The sequence below is a fragment of the Apus apus genome, chromosome 6 (assembly GCF_020740795.1).
Source record: "Apus apus isolate bApuApu2 chromosome 6, bApuApu2.pri.cur, whole genome shotgun sequence".
NCBI classification, from domain to species: Eukaryota; Metazoa; Chordata; class Aves; order Apodiformes; family Apodidae; genus Apus; species Apus apus.
The window spans coordinates 22355450-22377187 of NC_067287.1; the positions used below are offsets into that span (position 1 = coordinate 22355450).

Below are 21738 nucleotides of genomic sequence, written 5' to 3' on the forward strand. Positions count from 1 at the left end.
TGTACAAGCTGATCTATAAATTCGTTCATATTTGAATTTTACTTTGAAATCTCCTGCCACCCAAAATGACAGACAAATAAGCTAATAATAAAGTTCAACTCAATATCTTTCTCCTGCCTCAGCAGATAACTACACCAGACATATTTAAAATATAAATAACAGGGGTATTTTTGTCCTATAATAACTCTTTAGAAGGTTATAGCCAAAATAATATTTTAAGGCATACTGAGTCTGAAAGAATAGTAGCCTTAGTAAATACAGACTCATTTCTAAGGCAGCAGTGAGAACACAACTGAAACAGACAAAAATATATGTGTAAAGGAAGATATTCCAAGCCTACATCAACATTACATGTTGCTGATCTTGTACCATATTGTGTCATTGATTTTTAAGTACAAGTATCAAACAGCCAAAACACACTCCTAACATTTGGCTACTACTTTAGGGAGGCACAATCTTTAACTTTTTTTCCACCAGTCCTGTTTGGTTTCTCTCCCAAACCCCTAAGTCATTTACCACACAGGTAATAATGATATATACTGCACATTTGCAACCATAAGGCCTCCTAAACAATATGAAATGTTCAAGAAAATATGGCAAAGCAAACCATGCTTCACACAACCCACTGGCTGAACATTGCATCTAGTGGCTGGAAAAGCCCAAGAATTGCCGTTACAATCTTAAAACTACACTAATCTATTTGTAGAGGCTGCATAACCAGGCCTAAGGATTGATTTACTAGGAAAAGAGAAGTATCTAAGTAGAGCTTTCACAAGCCTTTATCATTAAAAAAAAAAAAAGTCCATTTTACTAAGGTCTACTGTCTACCTTACAATTCAAGCATACAAGTCACAAAGGAAGACCAGCAAGAAGGTCCAATACCAGCAGGACTCAAAGATGTGACAAAGCATTTCCCTGAAGAGATTCCTTAGTGACTGTAGCTCCTACATGCAGCCTTTGTCTCATAAGGAGCATTAATTTGTGCCTCTCCCCTCTGTTCAGCCACCCCTTTCCATGAAACAAAGGAATTTAATGCCTTTGAAACCTCTATTGTTTCTGACAAGCTCAGCTGAGACTAGTCAAGTGTAACAGCTGTTGCTGAGAACACAACTGGTGGAGCAATACAAGAACGTGGTGTTCTCTGTGCATGTGCTAAAAGAAAGGATAAAAAACCCAAGGAAGTTTGAAACACAAGATGACAAATTCATTTTGACGGGTGAACTACAGATGACCTAACAGCAGACTGAAGGAACATGCAAAGATAAGGATAAGAAACTGAAGCTGGGTAAAGACAGATTAATGCAGATTCTGAAGTTTTCTATTATTCATTTAACTTGCATTTCTAGATGAGTTTATTTACTGTCTCCCTTGATGTGCAAGTAATCTGACATCTTCTGTTTTCAAACAGTATCAACTTCCTGTAATTACAAAGTGAGTAAGAGCTGCTCTGTATACAAGAGCAACTGTACCTACCACCCATTACAGCATGACTATTTAGATCTTTATTTAAAACACACTTCAGTTATGTCTCTTTGCAAACACAAGAAAATGCTGCCTTCTTCCTTAAAACAGGGAGAACACAGGCTGTGTTATAAAACCCACAAAGCAGCCAGACACGTACATTCAAAAACTGGGCAAGAATGTCTCTATCATAAGGAAAGCCATTTCCAAAGATGGGCACAGAAGAAAGTAAGCGAGAAGAGGTCAGGACTGGGGCAAAACAGCATCACAACACTCCCCATTTCATCATCTCATGACAATGTAAAACTTTGCCTTAGGCTGAACTTTGAATTCACTATGGATAGGATTTTTGCTTGCCCCTTTTCTTAAGCTTAATTAAAGGTGAAAGAAACTGTAGGAATAAGCTGCACTGCTCCTCTAAGTACATGCAATCATTTGTAAAAGATAAAATCACTGCCCAACTGTACCTAAGGCTGGGTTGGTATATGTCAGATAAGGCCTTAAATGAAGACTACTTGCTTCTCTCTCTCTCAGGGTTTATGTGAAAACCTTCAAATCATCCAACAGAGATTGGCTTAGATGAATCGGGGAACAAATACTTTTAAAGCCAGATGAAGTCTACTTTTTCACCAACAGAAGCTACCAAAGCAGTGCTTTTTAACAATGCATCATAAAGATGAACATTTTGGAGAGGGATGTTCACTTTCATTTCCTATTCACTTCCAAACACAAGGTAGGGACAGCTAATATTGCATTTCAATGCTGATAAAACACCACCACTGGTATGACAATGTTTTTCTTATAACCTACTATCTAAAAAGCCATGGAAGAAAACAGTATTTTTTACTACTTAATTGCTAAGCATAAATAGTCTGTTTCCACATTGATACACTGCTGTAATAATTAGAGAATGCCCTTTATATACCACCTGAAATATTTATAGAATATTAATGATAAAAGAAAAATTAATAACCAGACTACTGGCAAAGTCTAGCAGACTCACAAGTCAAGTGGCAATAAAATAATGATTAACAAAAATATACTCTAAAGTTGATTCATTATTACATGTTACTAATTTACAAAGACACACCACTACTACCCTGTGATAACTGAGCTCATTTAAGCAGCTTTCCACAACATTCTAAAATCAATTTCAACTAACAATCTTTATTTAACATGCACTAAAAAGACACAAAGTGCAACAACACCAAGAAAATATATTCACTTGGTGGACACAGGAATTCTAGTATCTAGAAATTTTTCAACTCAGAATAATAATTACTTTTAAATAGACATAAAATTACTAATGTTTTGTATTATCTGTATGGGAGACCAATGAGGGAACTCAACAATACAAACATTTCAGTTCAATACAGAGCACTTGACCTATTTTTATAGGTCATATACTTATACTTACATATTCAGGCTTTAATTTCTTGTCTCCTCCTCTTACAGCTACTTTTTCAAGCTTGTCTATACTCTGCATGATCAGTTCCTCATCTTTAAGTCTAAGTTCCTCATGTATTATTTCAATGTCACGAACAGGATCTACACTTCCTTCAACATGAGTGATATCATCATCTTCAAATGCTCCTAAAACAAAAGAACACATAAATTACATATTGAACTAAAAATACAAGAATATATATTTACAACATCCTATTAGGAGTCACGGGAGTTTGAGATTAAATATTGAAGTCAGGTCTGTCATACTGCCCATATACAAGCTTCACCTCCAATATTTTAGATAATACTGTTTTAGTCTGTTAATTTACGTATCAACTTCAGAATTCAAAGCTTTACACAGACACATACAAAGTACAGTGCTTTGCATTTCAGGAGAGCACTTAACACATCTTTAAGAGTTTCTTCTAAATAGGAGTAGGCTAAAGCACTTTCCTGAAAATAGGTACCACTGCATTTAGCAGCATTTAACCTAACAGTAGCAAACACAGTAGCTAAATTGAACATCACAGAACATTTTAATACACACAGTAACCACTAAAAGACTCATGGAAAGAAAACCATACAAATCACCCTGGCAGCCCTCACTGCCTGACCAATTTTATGCATTAAGAAAAAAAGTTGTTCTAGACAAAGAATGGTAAAGTTCTGAACGACTCTTAGTGTTTCCAAGGGAAACAGGGCTTAGAAAAAAAGGCCTGAAATCATCTGGCAGACCTCGTCCCTGTTTCAATCTACTTTATCACTGTGGTTCTGACGGTGATTAGATAATGAACCACTCAGACACACAATTTACACAGCAGCTAATTTCATCGGCCTGATTTGAGGGTATGGTTTTTAGGGGGCCATCAAAGAAGCAGATGAAGGTGCATTTGTCATATATGAGTGACAACCATTCACACTATCTGAACAAAATGGTGCTGGCCCTTATTAGAAACACATGCTATTATCACATATTTAAAGTGCAGTTGAAGCCATAATTTCAAATTGCCAACTGGAAACATAAGGGTAAAACAACCAGATATTACTGAAGCATGTGTGCTGACTTCATGCCCTTCTGAAGGCAATCTGGCAACATAATTCAACTAGGATTTAAATTATCAGATAAGCTGCATCACCAAAAAACCCACTCACAAAAAAAGAAAAATCAATACGTACTTTCAAAATAAAAATACTAAAAAATTAAACCAGTTTATTACTTATTCCTGGATGAATTTTCAGAGTATTCGCATGCTTATCCTGGAATATTAAAGATATGCCTGAGAAACCAACCATGAAAATAATTTTATTTTCATGTTTCCAAAAATGAAGATCAACTGCTTTTTTTACATGGGAAAACAAATCCAAGGCTCGTACTAAACATAACACAGGAAACAGGGTACACTACAAACAGTTTCTTAACTGATAGGACAAAGTTGGGGTTCTTTGTTGTCATGAATACCTTAAACTTCATGTTGTCCTTTAGCAATAAAGATTTTACACCAAAACACGTGGCACACAGGTTTAAAATGATGTTGTCAGCCAGCTTCAAAGTAATTTTCACATAAACTTATGGAAAGTCTTCAAAACAGTGATTACTACAAGTTCCTTCCTCTCCCACCAGCTGTCTCTCCAAGATCACCAACAAGCTCCCTTGACACAGGAGAAGTCACCTCAGCAATAGATCCAACCCATGCTGATGCTGGCCATGATGGGAGAAGAGGCTGCTCTGCCAAATAGAAACTCACTACACTAACCCTAGCAACCCCAGGCAATTAAGAAAGATAGTGTAGCCTCTGCCTTTCATAAATCCCTGTCTGCACCCCTGACTCAAGGTACACCAGCTGGTTGGATGAACAGATAGATACTCCAGAACTGAATTTTACAGCTCTGTTCTGATTTACAAGGAACTTACTGGATAAAAGGTCCGGGGGGGGGATATAATAGGAAGATGATCATACAGATCAAAGAAAAGTCTACCTGCCCAGCCTTCTCAACTGATTACTACTATTTATGCAGCTAAAATAAAAAGGTTCTCTTTCTTCCTTGTATTAATAAAAAAGTGTCCATTACCACCTAAATAATACATTCTCAAATTATTTACATCTTCCTTCTGCATTTGGTGTCCACGGGTTTAAAAAGCACTGTTAAAACCAGGAGAAAAGCTCCATGACTATAAAGTTCTCACATTTAGAACATAAAAATATAAACAGTTTATTATGGTCTTCAGGAAGAAAAAGCAAATGTAAGGTGAATTAGTCAGTAACAAAACCCAACTTATATACTAGTTATATTTTTCCATTTTCTTCAATGACAGTAAAATACTTCACCAACAACTATCTTAATCCCTTCATATCTTCCCATTCCTTAAAAAAAAAAAAAAAAAATTTAAAAAAACAAACAACAAAAAAACAAGCTCTTTATTCCTCCAAAACAAATTAATTCAGTGTAATTCCCCCACTGAACTTGATGTCATATATTTCACCTTTGTCCTCTTCTCAGTCCGCTAACTGCTTTAACCAATGGACACCAACATTTTGCCAGTGTTTTCTCCAAGACTCCTCCTTCTGTCAACTGTACTCATGCCTGTGTCAGCAGCCATCCTGCAGCTCATTTAGGGAACATCCACAAGGAGACCCATGTTGGCACAGGCAGTTGCTTGTTCAGATAAGGAGCCTCTCTACTGAGCTGATTATTTCCCTTTCAAGGCAACAAGTTAGCCTAGTCTCCTCCTCATCAGCTTGCCTGACTCCTCTTTTGGAAATGGACATTAACTGTATATTCCATTAAGATGTTGGATTTTGAGCTTAAATTTTAAATTCTACATTTAGAAGAAAAGCACATTCTCCTAACTTGGAAAGAAGAAAATCAATAAACAGGTGTGCTGAAAAAGGTCATTACTTCTGAACAGACAGAAAATCCATTAAATTAATCACAGTAGATTTTTATTTTTTTTTAAGTTACCAGGAACACCTAAAGGAGAGAAATTTCAATCTCTTCCTGTTGAGACAGCCACAGTCCATAAGGAAGTGGCAGGCATATACCTAAAAAGCCAAATTGCCATTAATGTCCAGATTTTGGCATAAACTGAGAGACTCTTCTTGAGAAACGTAACAGGCATCGCGTTTTAGTCGTGAATCTCTTGTTAAGGGTTTGTAAATGTAAAACTGATTCAAGAAATAGGACACACCAGAAAATGTGTCTGTTATTTGCAACTTACAAAGATGAAAAAAATTACTGTATTAATTTATAAATCTTACCTGACACAGACTGCTATTAGTTTGTTACCATTTATTAATATGTCTCTGCCTTTGCTTTATCAGTGAGTGAAGCTCCTTTGTCAAGCAAGGCCTTTAACTCTTTTTAGTTAGGGAAGATGATGCAACAACTCCTTCATCTCCCTTATGAGGAAAGGCTGAGGGAGCTGGGTCTCTTTAGCTTGGGGAAAAGGAGACTGAGGGGTGACCTCATCAATGTTTACAAATATGTAAGGTGTGAGTGTCAGGGAGATGGAGTTAGGCTTTTCTCAGTGTTGACCAGTGATAGGACAAGGGGTAATGGGATCAAATTGGAGCATAGGAGGTTCAAGGTGAATATTCGAAAAAATTTTTTTACTGTGAGAGTGACAGAGCACTGGAACAGGCTGCCCAGAGGGGTTGTGGAGTCTCCTTCTCTGGAGACATTCAAAACCCACCTGGATTTGTTCCTGTGTGATGTGCTCTAGATGACCCTGCTCTGGCAGGGGGGTTGGACTAGATGATCTTTTGAGGTCCCTTCCAACCCCTAGGATTCTATGATTCTATGATTCTTCCCCGCAGCATAAACAGCAACTAAACAGAAAGCTCAAAGACTATTTTAAAATATAATAAATAGGGGGCTACAAATGACATTGTTGTCCAATTAAAGACAGTGCAACATCTATGTGATGAACAAGATGCACAAGGTGGACACAGGGTGTGAACCTTGAATAAGAAGTAACGTAAGTAGTTTGTATAAAGCACTATATAGAAAAGCAGTCTGTTGAAAATGAAAATGACCCACTAAAATACAGTGAATTGGAAGAAGCAGGGAGGATGAGAGGAAGGTTTTGAGATGCAAGATGACAGCAAAGAGATGAGAATTTCAGTTTTCTAAAGAAACAGGTCAGATTATCTTGGGTATCACCAGTTAATGGACATGTACCTCTCTGAAGAAGGTAAAAAATAAACATAGACAAATAAATGCTGATACTGGCTGGCTGATAATGATCACTGATGACAGCAGAATCAGCGAGTAAAAATAATGCAGAGAGGGAGAAAAGGAGACCTGGTAGTCTTAATTTGATCTCAGGATGACTGTTGGTTCTAGAGAACTTGGTAGGAAACTGGAGGAAAGGTTCCCTGAAAGCATGTTAATGGGACATCCAGGTGAGGACGAACTAAAATGGGATAGTTGCAGAAGAACAGAGAGAGTACAGTCACCTACCAGAGGTAAAGCCCTTTCTGATTATGAGCTGTGTTTAAATATGGTGAACCTCAAACACAATGTGTCTCTCGACTTATTGACATAATGAGGGTTCAAGTTCTTAAATATGAGGGAGCTTTCCAAGGTTAGAAAGTTGTCTACACACTATCCTTTGCAGCATACCACACCTGGCTACTGGCTGCTGAGCTCTGCAGTCTAGCTTCCAAAGTTTTAATTAAAAATTAGTATTTTCAAATGTGCTAAAAAATATGTCTAAAAGTTTTTGTGATAGTCTGGAAAGTCAACAATAAACTCATTTAACTGTGCTACTTTATTTATTTACTTAGCATTTCCAGGGGGGAAAAAAACTAATTAAAATCTATTTTAATTAATAACTTCTCCAAAACTAGCCACACCACTGCCTATCTCAAGACAGCCTGAACTATGGACAATTACGTTCTCCAACATATATAATGAAACACTGTTGTTCTTACCATGTCTTCATCCAGTGCATCTGCTTTTAGAACATAAGGACTCAGCACTTCTCAAACATTATCCCCAACCACAGCACCTTCCTTTTGCCTGCTTTCTAAAGTTGCATTGTCTGTGCTCCAAACCTGTCCTCTATCTAGCACAGGAAACTACAGCACACTACTGTAAGAGAGAAAAGGAATCAGTTTACCATATGGGGAAGAAAAATTATGTATGTAAAGTCAGCTTATTAACGAATCTCCCCAAAGAAGCGTCTGTTCGTCAACAGCTAAGCTAAGCATACAGCAATATAGGAAGGTAAACTGGGAAACCCTTATCAGTAATTTCACTGTTTCAAGAACTGATTACAACTTCACTGCTGCCTCACACATCCCACTAGAGGTAAAGTAAATTTTTATCAGAAGTTGGTCAACCTTTCAAAAGCAAGTTGATCAGAATCCACCTCTTTTATATTTTAAGTATCCCAGCTATAAACCTTTTTTCAACTGATGCCCCAGGAAACACTTATGAATTTTCTCTCTAGCTTGAATATACACCCCCATCACTTTCTTTGGCATAAAAGAACAAAGACCACAGAGTTACAAACATAAATTTCACTGTAAATAAATCTTCTGTGGTGAATTCCCATAATGTTCTAGCGGCATGCAAATACTGCTATTCCAACAAGGCAAGTATTCAGATAGGAAAATAGTAAAGCGTAACAGCAGCAAAATTCATTTTGCCATCTTAACAGCAACACCAAAAGTAATAACTTAACTTGAAGTTACCAGAAATTAGAAGCTTGGGAATTATCACTGTCATATCCAGCTCCCTCTTGTGTTCTTAGTGGGCCCAAACTTAAAGGATTCTGCAGCTTCCACGAAGGATTTCCCTTTGGCTGAGCACTTTATCTGGGCTACCTGGGATGAACTGTGGTGGGCCGACATTATAAGGAAGCAGTTTGGATCTTTTCTCTACAGCCAGGAGCGTAGCAGGAGCTCTGCACTGGTCTTACTCCCTCTAGCTGCCCTCAGGACACCTGCAGATTCTTCAGTGAATCCAGCAGGCACCTTTTTTAAAGATGTTCAAATATAATACCAGAAGGGGGAAAGTAGTTTTAAAGCAGCATTAAAGAAGTAATTCAATGTATTTGGTTCTGCACTTTGCTTTCAAGTGATGCTAGATAAAAATGAGTCAGAAAATAGAATGACTGGCTGGAGAAGATGTGAAACCTCTGGTTCTTCCCTGAGGAAGAGCAGGACCTGTCTTTTTGTCAGGTCCTGACTATATCTTCTCTTCTTCACATGCAAAAGTAATAGCAGATAAATATGTATATAACACAGCAGTAACAAATGCCACATTTTAAACACCTAATGGCATGCATGTTTCTTTCCATTTCTTTCAAGAATCAGCTTAAAAATTATTTGACAAAATTTACCTCTCAGCCTCCAGAGATTTTTGCATTGCTTATGTTATACCTGTCAAGATCTGATGACTGTATGTTATGTATTCATCTGAACAGAACCACTACACTTAGTTACAGGCTATCATCAACCAATTCATTCTCTTGCTAAAATCAAGTCATCCAATTACCCCTTGACTAATCAAGGCTGTTTTGGCTTTTTCTTTTTTCAAAAGGTACTCAACAGCATAAACAGTTCACTTACAAGAAATGGAAAGGGGCTAATCAGCAGAATTATTGTTTTGCTGCCACAATTTGCAGTATTTAAATGTAGTTGCTGATTGGACTGAAAGTTTTATGATATAGCATATAAAACTAGTTTGACACAAAAATGAAGCTGCCTATAGCCTAAACTTTATTGTTTCTAGCTGCTCCAAGCTGCTACTGAGATGCTAAAAAACAAATCAAAACACAGCTACTAGACTTATTCTGCTCCTACCTGCAATTATGGAAATTAACTAGTATCTTCAAGATTAATTTATGTTTGATATATCACTCCATTTCTTTAATTATCCTTATCCTAAAAGTAAAATGGAATCAAGTAGTTGGTTAATATTAATCTCCACATATCACCATTTTGGCATCTTGTCTTAATTTATAAGAGGTAAGCAACAGTGCTGGTATATGCCATGATTTAATTAAGAGGGATATTTACAATTTGATCAGAATCTGAACTGTATCACAAGCTGAAACTCCCATTGGTGTTTAGGGTAACGAGCAGCCTTTTCTGTCAATAAGCTATAAGAGAATGTTGGATAACACCAGCAAAAAACAAACCTAAAGACTAATTGATACCTGCACTTCCTCTCCAGCACAGATTCAATGACTATTAGCAAAAAGAGCTGCTCGTCACAGACGGATATGGCACAGCACAATACACATATATACCCTGTTATAAGCCCTGAAACAAATGAGCACTAATATCTATCTGGCCACTTACCGGGGTGGGAATCGGGGAGAGAACAAAAGAAATAAAACAGGGTAACTTGGGTGGGGGGCTACAAGCAGGGTATTTCTTTGAGCTATCAAAAGAAACAAGAGTACAAGTGTCAAAAAAACATGAAATTATAAATAATATTTGCACTTAGCTTGATATGCTGTCATCATTATTATAAAGGTTTAAGTGGTGAAGGATACCACTGTTTCTGACTGAGATTCAAGTATATTTAACACTAGAGAATGTGTTAAAATTTGATTATGGTATATTTTACTATGCATAATCATGATTAAAAGGGCAAAAGAATACTGTCAGAATCAACATCTTACAGCTTCTTAAATGTAGTATGCGTTACCAAAGAACCAACAAATAAAGTGGGTTTATCATGTTTTCCCTTGCAAGCTATTTTTAAATGAAATTAATCACCTGTAACACAAACCTAATATTCTTTAAAGCAGAATAATTTTCAGTTGAAGAAGGTGCACCTGCCTGCTTCTTCAAGTTAAGCAAAATCAAGTACAAAAAACATAAAATAAAATGCTGTAGTAAACCTTGACTTCTGAAGAAAGAATTTTTTCAGACGTCTTTTGTGGCTTTGTTTTGTGCTACAGCCCTTTAAGTTTTGTCTTCATAAAGCCCTAACTAGTTGTAATCACTTGCAGTCTAATTGTGGACATTTATCTGCTTTTCTTATGCATAGAACATAGCTATTAAAGCTGAATGGTGATGGTGTGAAGTATAGGTTAAATTGGGTGAAATTAAAGCAAATTACTCTGGGATGTGGAACTCTGAAAATAGAAACCGCCAATGATTTGCAACCCTCTTGATGATCAGCTTCACAGAAACCTAAATGACAAGAAAACTTACATATTTTAAAGTTAACTAGATTTTTAAAAAATAATATGTATAAATGTATTTAAAATGCAAGCAGTCACTGTGGCAATAATTATTTTGGTTTACCTGCATCGTAGAAATATAAGAAAAGGTTTTAATTCCCATTAAAAACACTTGTGTTTATTCTGAAGTTTAGCTGATTTTTAGCAACAGAAAAACAGTTCAGAATATTAGTTGCTGCATTAATTACTTGAAACACAACATTACAGTTGATGCATACCATATGGCTATACAGACACAGGATGGTAAAAGCAGCTGCTTTGGGCTCTCCTGGCTGGTGGGGGTATTAGGACTTAAATTCATTACTTACCTATATAATAGATAAGCAGCTACATTTACCCTCCTGAGCCCTAATACGGCATCAGTCCAGAGAGCGCAAATCAAGCATCCCTCCCCAAAAGTCTGAAACAGCAGCTGAATGGCAGTGCTTTCAATATCAAATCTATTGGGAGTATTTCACAAAAAAGGGCAAGTCTATTTCCGCACTGGCAGACACACAATGAGAGCATGTAGCAACAATTCAGGATTTTAAATTACTGTAGTATCAACTTCTTGAGTATACAAAGAATTTACATTTGCATAAAAGTACTCATCAAGCAAGTACTGCACAAGGTCAGAGATGAGAATTATAATCTCCCCAAGAAATACTGAGGCAAAACAATTCAGGACATTTAATTTGGCAGAACAGACAGGTTCTGTTCCTAGTGGAAGCAGTTTTAACACAGAAAAGTTGTTACCAAGACAGTCGCTCCAATGAGCTTATCTGTAAAACCCTGTTCCAGGGAACTTACCCTTGAGTCTGTCTGACAAATATTAGTGATTTATTTCAAATGTAAAATGTGTTTACTTGCCATTGCTCTTTCATCCTAGCACCACTGGGATGTAGTCAACACTCTGCAGGCAAAACCTTCTACCTGCTGAGATTTGCTATCAAGTTGGTCTCACTGAGCAAAGGACATTATTTGACACCTGAAGGAATAAATCTTTGAGCCCTTCATGCCTCTGTTTGCAGAGGGCTCACTCTGACTGCCCTTGATCATGTATTTGAAATACTATCACTGCAATGTCCTGCAAATAGTGCTTGGGACAAAATCCTTGATTACTCTTCTTGCAATACACTTGACACAGGATCACATAGTAATCTGCATGGACTTGCTATCGGAAGACATTAGGAAGAGCAGCACTCCATATAAAACTTTTTCAGATGGTTGATGTACCACATAAATTGTTTAAAAGAAGAATTCCCTGGGAAAAACTAACACCTCTCTTCAGATTTTACCAAAATACAACTGCAAGAATTGCAACAAGAGAAATTTGGAACCTAGCCTGAACCATTCCAAAATGTGCAAAACCAAAAAGGCTGACAAATACCAACATTTGCTTCAAAGAGAAGTGTTCTTGTCAACCTGAGCTCAGCCGCACTCTGCTTTGTATTACTTTCTGTTCTAATGACTGAAAAAAAAAAAAATCTTTCTTTGAGAGCTGAATTTGAGAAGAGAGAAGCAAACAGGAACCAGGGGAGTATCACCCACCCTGCTGAAAGCTCTCATGGCAGCACCACCTGCATAAAGGATAGTGCACTCAGGAAGGTCTGGCCACAAACACCAGTAGGTAACTTTTAACATGCCTCTGTGTGCCACATATCCATACTGTTCATAGAAGACTATGTTCCTATTCAAAAGTAGACTGGAACTCAGGTTTTCACAGTCAGATGGCATTTACACTGTACAAAAACATGGCTCCTAAGCAAAAAAAACTTTAGGAAACAGAAATATGCCTACATGTATACCTGTCTATTCCTATTACTTCCACCATCACCACTTCTGTGGTGCATTTTACCCTTTCTTTCTGAAGGTCAGTCATCAAGGTCTTCTCTTTAGGAACACTCAGTGCCAAGCTCTATAGTGTCAGTCTTGACTAGCAGCTCTGAAAGTCACCTTAACAAAATAAAATTGCTAACAACAACCATGTTTTTAAGACTATATATATTTCTAAAGATCATGAATAGCAACTAGTAGCCATCAGCCAAAACCCACAGGGCAGTTCTATTTGGCCTTGAATGACCAAATATACAGGAAATATTTTAATTATTCATGGATTATTTGTCTGGGCCACAGACTGACTACGGCAAAGATGTAGAAATATTAAAACAAAACACCACACTTCAGCCCTGAAGTTTTTTTTTGGTCTAGTATAGCACTCTGTAGCAGTTTCCACAACTCTGCTACTGAACCACTTTGGATACCTAATGCTGCAACAAAATAACAACGTTCAAGCTATTAAACTCTGCTGAGCCCACCTTGGCTCCTGCACAGAGCCAGCTCGACTCTGTTCTGCATTCTTCAACACCTTGGAGGGTTATTAGTCTTTTTAAATAAGGAAGAGAGAATGGACAGTTTAGTTCAACATAAAATGCAAAATCACAACTGTCCTGGAACCCACAATAAAAGATGCAAAATTGTTTCAATAAGGCAACTTCTCTTCAAAAACATGTAAAGCAATGTCTTATGATACACAAATACCTAGACAAAACTTAGCAATGAAAGTTTTCAGCTTCAAGAGATTAGTTATCTAAGCAGTTTACAGATATTCTAAAACTTAAAATTATGGGGTTTTTATGATAAAGCAAAAGCACTACAGAACCATCAAACAACTTCTTGCAAAGCTTTGCAAAAATGCTATAAAAATGGATTATGGAATTTGGCAGACAGAAAAAAAAAAAAGAAGTTATGTTTACAGATCAGTCATTTTTTACAAAAAGAGTAACCAGGTCTTTTTAGAGGAAAAGTATTTATAAGTAGTTGTAAACCCAGCTCATGACATGTTAACAAAGAACCTCATTTTCCACGTCTGAATGTTTCTCCTTTGAGTATTTATTTTGTTGCAAAATGAAGGTGAGAAGTAAACAGACTTGAGGAAAGACTAGCCAACATGCAACAAAAATGACAGTCAATGAAGACTTTGGCAACGTTTGATCAGCACTGCTATGTATGTATATGGCCTACATACGTTTGTAATTAAGTGCTGTGTTGTTAAGGGAATGAAATACCTTGAAAAACAAAAGCAAAAAGCCTCTCCGTAAATTTACCTTAGAAAAACGTGCCTTATCATGCAACCTGCCCTCTGGACATTCTGGCCCACATTCATAATATAGAAACTTAACACAAAAGTAGCAATAAAGTTCATCCAGATACATCCTTTGCAAATCAATTCAAATTTTATAAGAGTGCTGCTTATCTGGTTCCTATTAACAGAAATCCTGTTAATAATAATCAAATCATTAGTTGGTTAAGAAAGTTTATTCTTCACATGTGGTTTTTCACATGCAACAATTACTTTTCAACCACTGAAAGCTGATGTCACAGTTCTTAGGACCTCATGGACCAGTACAGGCTTGGAATCACAAGAACTATCAAATTACCTTTTTAGAAAAATGCCTGAAATATTGAAAACAAAAGGTAATATATAATTTGCATGTTATTAGAGATGATAGACCTGATAAAAGAGGGTTTGCAATATTTCCTGTGCAATGTTCACATCTTAATGTAACAGTTAACCAGATAAAACTCAATACTAGTATTTTACTTTAGATGCTAGTCACTTTTTCCTTATTAAACTCAAACCAGCATCTCAACAGATAATTAAGCACATTACTTGCTTGCTTAAATTGGCTGATCAGTTACACAGGAAGTAAAAAAGCTCATTATTTTGTACATTATTTCAGTAAAGTAATCCCTAACACTCAGGTATTTGCTTTTCTTTCTATCAACATTTTACTTCAAGGACAACTACATTGTGGAACATGTCAGTTCTGTTCTGTAACTATCTGGCACCATCTAGTAGCCATTGGTGTCTTCTTTACTAACTCCCCTTAACTGAACAGATATGCAAGAAATAATAACAAACTTATTTATCCCAATCTCATGTGGTCAAACAAATGTTTTCTGTTGAATTAGGTACAGACAGCTATAGTCGTTAGTTACTTGTACACAAATACCTTCTGCCTTCCTTGAAAAAGCACACTAAATACTTCTGTGTACATTGACCTTTCTAAGTAATTTAAGAATATGCTGGCAAATTTTAGCAGTAGTTGACAAAATGCATTGCTTCATGCATGTATGCAAACAGTTTCTGCTTATTCCCTTTCACTCTCATGAAAACACATAAGTAAGAAACTAAGAAAAAAACCATATGCTTTGATTAACTTGAATCGTGGATATAAAGGGTGGTTTTTTTCCATTACTGTCAAAACACAGTGCTTGGCAGGCTGTAAAAGGAGAGGAGGGGGGCGAGAGGCAGCAATTTGAGCATATTGAGGCTACTTCATTATGTTTCTGAGGTAGAAACCTTCATTCCCAACAGTCCTCCTTTAGCCTGTGAGCAAATACACAGCCCCGCCATTCCGTTCCTCTCAAAATAAATATATAAATGTGATACTTCTGCAACCTCTAAGCCCAGCTTTTTAAACTGAAACAGTTCTCCTTTTACTTTAGATGTCAAATGCATCACAGCAAAGAATTTTGTTTTTAAAAGACTTCCTCAATGAAGCAGTTAATTTCTCTGCCATTTAGCTCACTGTATTTTTACAAGCACCAGGCTGAGCAAACTATGATTGAGAGAAGCCATCTTATGCACATTGCTGTTGTCCCACATCATTCAGAACAAACCTTTTTAGATCGTTAACTACCACAGGAGTGCTGATTACACAGGCACCAGCAATTTCCTAACCAATGACCACCTGAACAATGATGTGTTCAGCTTCTCAGACCCTGAAGCCTTTCAGAGGTGAATCATTTCACAGTTTGGAACTAGATCTCCATAGCAACTTCCCTTTGAGGGTTTTAGAATCACCATCCCGTAATTCTATGATCATCAAGCTCAACCATTCCCAATGGTTCTTTTCACAGCAGATGGAAAAGGAAGCCTTGAAATTTTACAGTCTATTTCAAGCAATTCATCTGGCAGCCTATTAGAATTCAAAATATTTCGACCTTCAATCACAAAGCATGTTATCTGAAGCTGTGGTGATCTCAAGTCAAGACAAGCAGACGTTTTAGTCTAATCATCCATGATGAGAAGAGACTGACAAAAACTCTTAATTCAACCACCATCAAAATGCTTATTTTAACTGCATGAAAGTCTTTCAACAGGCAATGAAAACACACCATGTACCATTTTATCACAACCTTCCATTCAAGGGAAATATGAATTCCGAATATTGGCATGGATCTTTGCACTCTCCGACTGCTTTTGAACAAATATCTGCTTCCTAAAAGTCAGTATAAATCCAATTCTATCATATTATTTTCAACAGCTGTCAAGAAAAACGATAGAAGCAAACTGCAATTAAACTTCTCACAACTGAGTACAATAATGCTGTAAATGGGTTACTTATTGATTGATCCAGTTTGTCATAGGCATCTCCTAAGAAATCCAAATCAGTTCCCTCTGAGAAAATAAATACCAATTAAATTATGAAAACATAGAATTGGTTAAAATCTTGAAGCAAAGCCCAGTTTCATGATAATCGCAACCAGAGGAGGGTTTAAAGGTGTGGTTTTTTCCCCCTCGGTTCCCAATTTTAAACTCAATTCCCTGTGTTTAGTGTTAAGGAAACATTCTCCTTCTCTTAAATGTTTCAGTCAAACACTCAAATAATCCCATCAGGGACACAAAAGCTTTACATGTGAAAATCTTTTCACCTAAAGCCCAAGTTGATTCATTCATATTTTTAATCAACCTTAAAGACAAGTTAAATTCACATGTTTTAAAACCTCAATCATACACTGCCTAGTATATAAATAATAGCGTTTCATCAAATGTCTACCCCTCAAAAAAAAAAAAAAACAAAAAAAAAACACTCTTCCCCAGCCCATCCCAAACAACTCTTCTAGAAATGTTATTTTTGTTACTACATTTTCAAGGTACAAAGAATCCAAAGGCAAGTAGTGAATAATCACTAACTACATAAACACAAATTATTTGGTGACTAAAGAATCCAGAAGACTTGCAACTTGCCATACAAAAGTGCCACCAACAGTATTTAACAGGAGTATCAGGAAGTTTAACAAAACAAAACCCAAGCAAACAAAAAAAGTTACCATGTAATGACTTGACAGTGGCATTTTGATACTTAAAACAACAACTGCTGTAAAATGTATACAACATCAAAGAAACAGAAAGACCCACATGTACCAAACCCCAGTGTCCACTATGAATAGTGAAATAAGGGAAATGAACAGGTATGCTACATTTTAGAACATTTTTGCAGGCAGGAACACTGAATTGTTTTATTTTCTTTGAATAAAAAGATGAGTCTTCAGTGTCCCTAAGCAATTACTTAACTGCAAGAGAGACCACAATCAAGACCCTCTCAACAGCACTTAAAATGCCACATTTTATTAGGCTACTGGGGAAAAAAAACCAAGAAAACAACCAACTCCCCGGCTGACCTTATCCTCCTAAGTATTTGTAAAACATTTCTGTAAGAAAAATTACAATAAAAATATCTAGGGAAATAAACCGGCACAATTCAGGATTTATCTTCATACACATTTTACACCATTTGTTAAGTTAGCTCCTGATCAGAGCTACACAGCTGCTTACAGTGAACTTCTTGAAGACCTGAGGGGAGGTATGTGAACATAACCACAAAATTCAACTAGGGATGAAGCTAGAATTTAAGATATAGCAAAGCAAATGAAAAAGTTATGCATCAACTGAAAATGTAAATCGTTTATTTCTATGTACAATCGACTGAAACAAATACAGACTTTATTTTAGCAATCTGTGAAAGAAACACCATGGAAAAAAAAAACCTCTTAAGTATTTAAAGTACCATCTCCTGCAATAACCAGAGATGAAGGCAATCATACATGAACAACATTAAAATTCTTAGTGGTTTCCAGTGTCAGATCAGTTACATCAATAGCTAATATAAAAACTACTGCAAATATCTTCCTAGAGGAAGAGTATTTACAATACTAAAAAACTGCTAAATTTTTTTCAAGTTTTTTATTTTCAAGTATTTTATTTATTTTTATTTTTTATTATTATATGGAAGGTTAACAAATGTACTTGTTATCAGAAGTTTTAACAGATCTAAAAAGCTTAACTTAATTTTTTGTTTGTTGACCAAACATAACCATGAAGTGCAACCTTTCATTTAGCATTGTTCTAACATTTAATAAAAAACTGCCCATGAACACCAAGTTATTTGAACATTTTGCTAATTAAAAAGTACAACTGTCACTGCAGGAATGCTTACATGCATAGACAGAATTGCATGTGTGTAATTTATCTACTAGTAACATAGCTATTACTAAATGTAATTTGAACAGGAGCTTTTTTTTTTTTTAATTCTTAAGTGATAGTAAATTATGAGTATCTTGCATTGTACAATTAGACTGTCAGCTAAGGATGCCTATTAGTAACACATATGCAAATCATCTGAGAGTTACATCTTTACAATCTATTCTATGATTATACACAGTTACGATTCAAAGTATTTTCATGGTATTTTACCAGATACTTTCTGTAAATAGTAATTTTAAAATCTAAGACACACTTTTAGAATTCTCTTCATATACAAGGAACAAGAATGCATGTTAAGTTTTTTTTCCTCCCAACATCCCCACCACTGTATCTGAAAAACCTCATCTTCAGCACAGTAGTTATACATTAGCTCACTGTTTAACTATCTAGAATAACCTTAAGTTTATTTCATAACATATAATCAAGCAACATACGCTAATTAAAGCACACTGAAAACAGCAGTTACTAGCTAATTAACATTACAGAAACACTTTTCTTAATGACAGAAAAAGACAAAGATGTTACAAAAGTACCACAGCATAAGTAACAGTTTGTTATAAACCTTTTTCTTTAAAACATTAAAAACTTCAACTTAGGAATCCGAAATGACAGTACTTTAAGAATTCAAAATGTCAGTGCAAGTGATGCAGTTAGGTAAGCTGTTTGGGGTCTACCTTTGCATCATGTTGTTCATTAAAGACAAGCACCATTAATATAAATTGCTGCACCTCTCGGGATGGCTCAGCATTTGCAAACACACCCAACTTCTATATTATCGGTATTCACGCACAGTTAAAGAACTACTACAGTCTCACCATTTGCATGGCAGTAAGATGTATTTTTCCTACCCACAGCACCTGAATAGTGCAGGAAGGGACAAGTACAAAAGAAAAACTCTGATCTGTGGTGACTGCACCTTGGGCTGGAGTTAGGGGACAGCTGCCAAGACAGAAGCTGTGTTCTTTTAAATGCAGTGGTTTGCAACACCAGTTCAGCCGTGTACTTCGTTCGGCAACTGTTTTATGGTCTGCAATTAAATTACCACTTTAAAACAGTGACAGTATTTTACATGCTGTCACTATTTTACATGCTATTTTAAAATCCTCTCTTTATTACGTCATATTTTATGTTTTGTATTTGTCCGTACTAACAGTAATGCCTAAATATGCTTGTTAGGTAAAACTGTGCACACACACAGCCCTACAAAGTAGCCTTTTAGGATACCAACACTTCCATACGAAAATATATTCTGATTTTTCCCCCCCCACACTATTTGTGTCCCACCATTAGTCACCAACTACTATATAAGCTCGTCTCTTTTTTTTTTTTTTAATTCTTTAACATAATGTTTAAACATCAGTAATTATTTTATGTCACTCACATTCTTTGTTAAGCTTTCCAAACATTCATATGAAGGTGTGTTAGCTTTACCCACAATTTCATGATTACTAGATGGTCAAACACAAGGATTGCAGCTGAAAATTAGTTGTCAGTTACTAATAAACAAGATCAGACCTTCCATAAAGTTTGGCACATGACCACAATTAGTTTTGTGCCCACATATAGGCACAAGATAGTGCAAAACGTGATCTCACCACTGAATGAACGGCAGACTGCCCGTTTCAGCAGTACTGCCCTAGATCCCTGGTCACTATAAGCAGGCAACAATACGTACATCTTCAGAGGGCTTTTTGATTTTGAAATCCAGAAGCAGTACTTACATAAAGGTACGCTCAGATTCTCAAAGTAAACATCCACAGTTCTCTACATGTGAATGTCATTTGCATCACGCAGCAAAAAAGTAAAGTGGGTGACCAGAAACTGCCTTTTTGCACGAGGAAACGCATCTTAAAACATTCCCTGTCTGATTAATGTAAAAAAATTTATCAGAAATCCAAACATTTCAGAACAAAAAATTATCAATACTAATGTTGTCATCTTTCACTTGATCACTGGCTTTTAAAACATCACTGCTACCACAACTTTTGTAACAGTTTGTGGTATAAACTGTCAAACTCACAGTCAGAAAGGACTCTGAAAATTACAGTATCAGTTGCTAATTCCAGCATCTTTTGCTCAAGGTCTGGTTTGACATTGGTCTTATTTTGACCAGGCTCTCGATCTTGGTGAAAAATTAGAACTCTGATCACAACATAATTTTCTTTGTGGTTTGCTGATTACTAACCTTAAAAATGGTCTTGGAGTCATTAAAATCATCTGCTTCTTTACAATGTGCTTTCAGTTACTGGTTTTCAATTTTCAACACAACATTGCTGATAGTATTACAATATCCCCTCCTCCTAAGACAGGCCTTTACAGCTTGTTTGCATTCCATGGGAAGACACTGCCTTGCTCTTGGTTGTGTCTCCATCTGCCTTCCTCCCCCACAACACCATCCACAACCCCAGCTTGCACATCCAGTCACTCCATCAAAATATTAAAACTGGTGGCATAGTGTACATATGAGACTGATTTATGCACTCAAACTGCATCATACAAGTAATCTTTTCCCTTACCAAGGAATTCCAAAAGATTCTTTCTTCTGAAACATACCAAATATTTCATTCTAGTTATGTTGAATTATTTTTATGCAGTGCTTGTATAATACAAAAATCACTGACTTTGGCATAATTACGCTTGTTCTGGAGCAAAAACCAGCTATTTGTTATTCAAGACAAAGTTTAGAACAGAAAAAAAAGTAATTTCACATTGGTTTTATGGCTGAGATTTGAAGTTTCTTTTTGCTAACCTCAGGCTTAACCTATCAAAGTCCTCCAAATTTAACATTTCAATTTAAAACAATTTTCCTGTAGCTGCAGCCATCCCAAAGATATCTTTGTAGTCCAGAAGTTTTTAGCTCTCCAAGACTGCAAATGAATTATCGTTTCTCATGTTTTCCCTGCTCTAGTGCAATAAAATTAACCACACTCTAATAAATAGCACCACTGACATACAAAATCCTGCTAACCAATGTCACCTTGTTGTTAAATGGCAATAAAGCAAAAAGGAGGAGGGCAAAAAAGCCCAAACCAGCAACTACTACTACGTGCAGAGAAATTCTGCAAAAAAAACTTTCCATAAACAGAAAGAGACAAGAAAAAAACATAAGTCAACCTTTTCAGCTGACAAAGGCAGTGTTTTTCTCCAGCACTGAGGGAATTTAGATGTTGCTTATGAGAACCAGATGAAGGGTCATGAAAAATTAAGGACTCCTTGTGTGACTCCAACGTAGAAGCTGGAAGTGATGGCAGTCTGCAGCAACTTGTTGGCATGCAGGCCATCTGGGGCAGCCTGAAGGCACTTTCTGGGAAGG

General features: G+C 36.3%; 1 protein-coding gene across 2 annotated transcripts in view; it reads right to left on the minus strand.

Moving 5' to 3' along the window:
• The window catches only part of OLA1 (Obg like ATPase 1), a 95594-nt gene that overhangs the window by 48837 nt on the left and 25019 nt on the right, over positions 1-21738 (minus strand). For both annotated transcript variants that reach the window (XM_051623401.1, XM_051623402.1), the window contains one exon: positions 2879-3054. In XM_051623401.1, coding sequence (XP_051479361.1) covers positions 2879-3054 — 176 coding nt within the window. The remainder of the gene's footprint in view (positions 1-2878; positions 3055-21738) is intronic.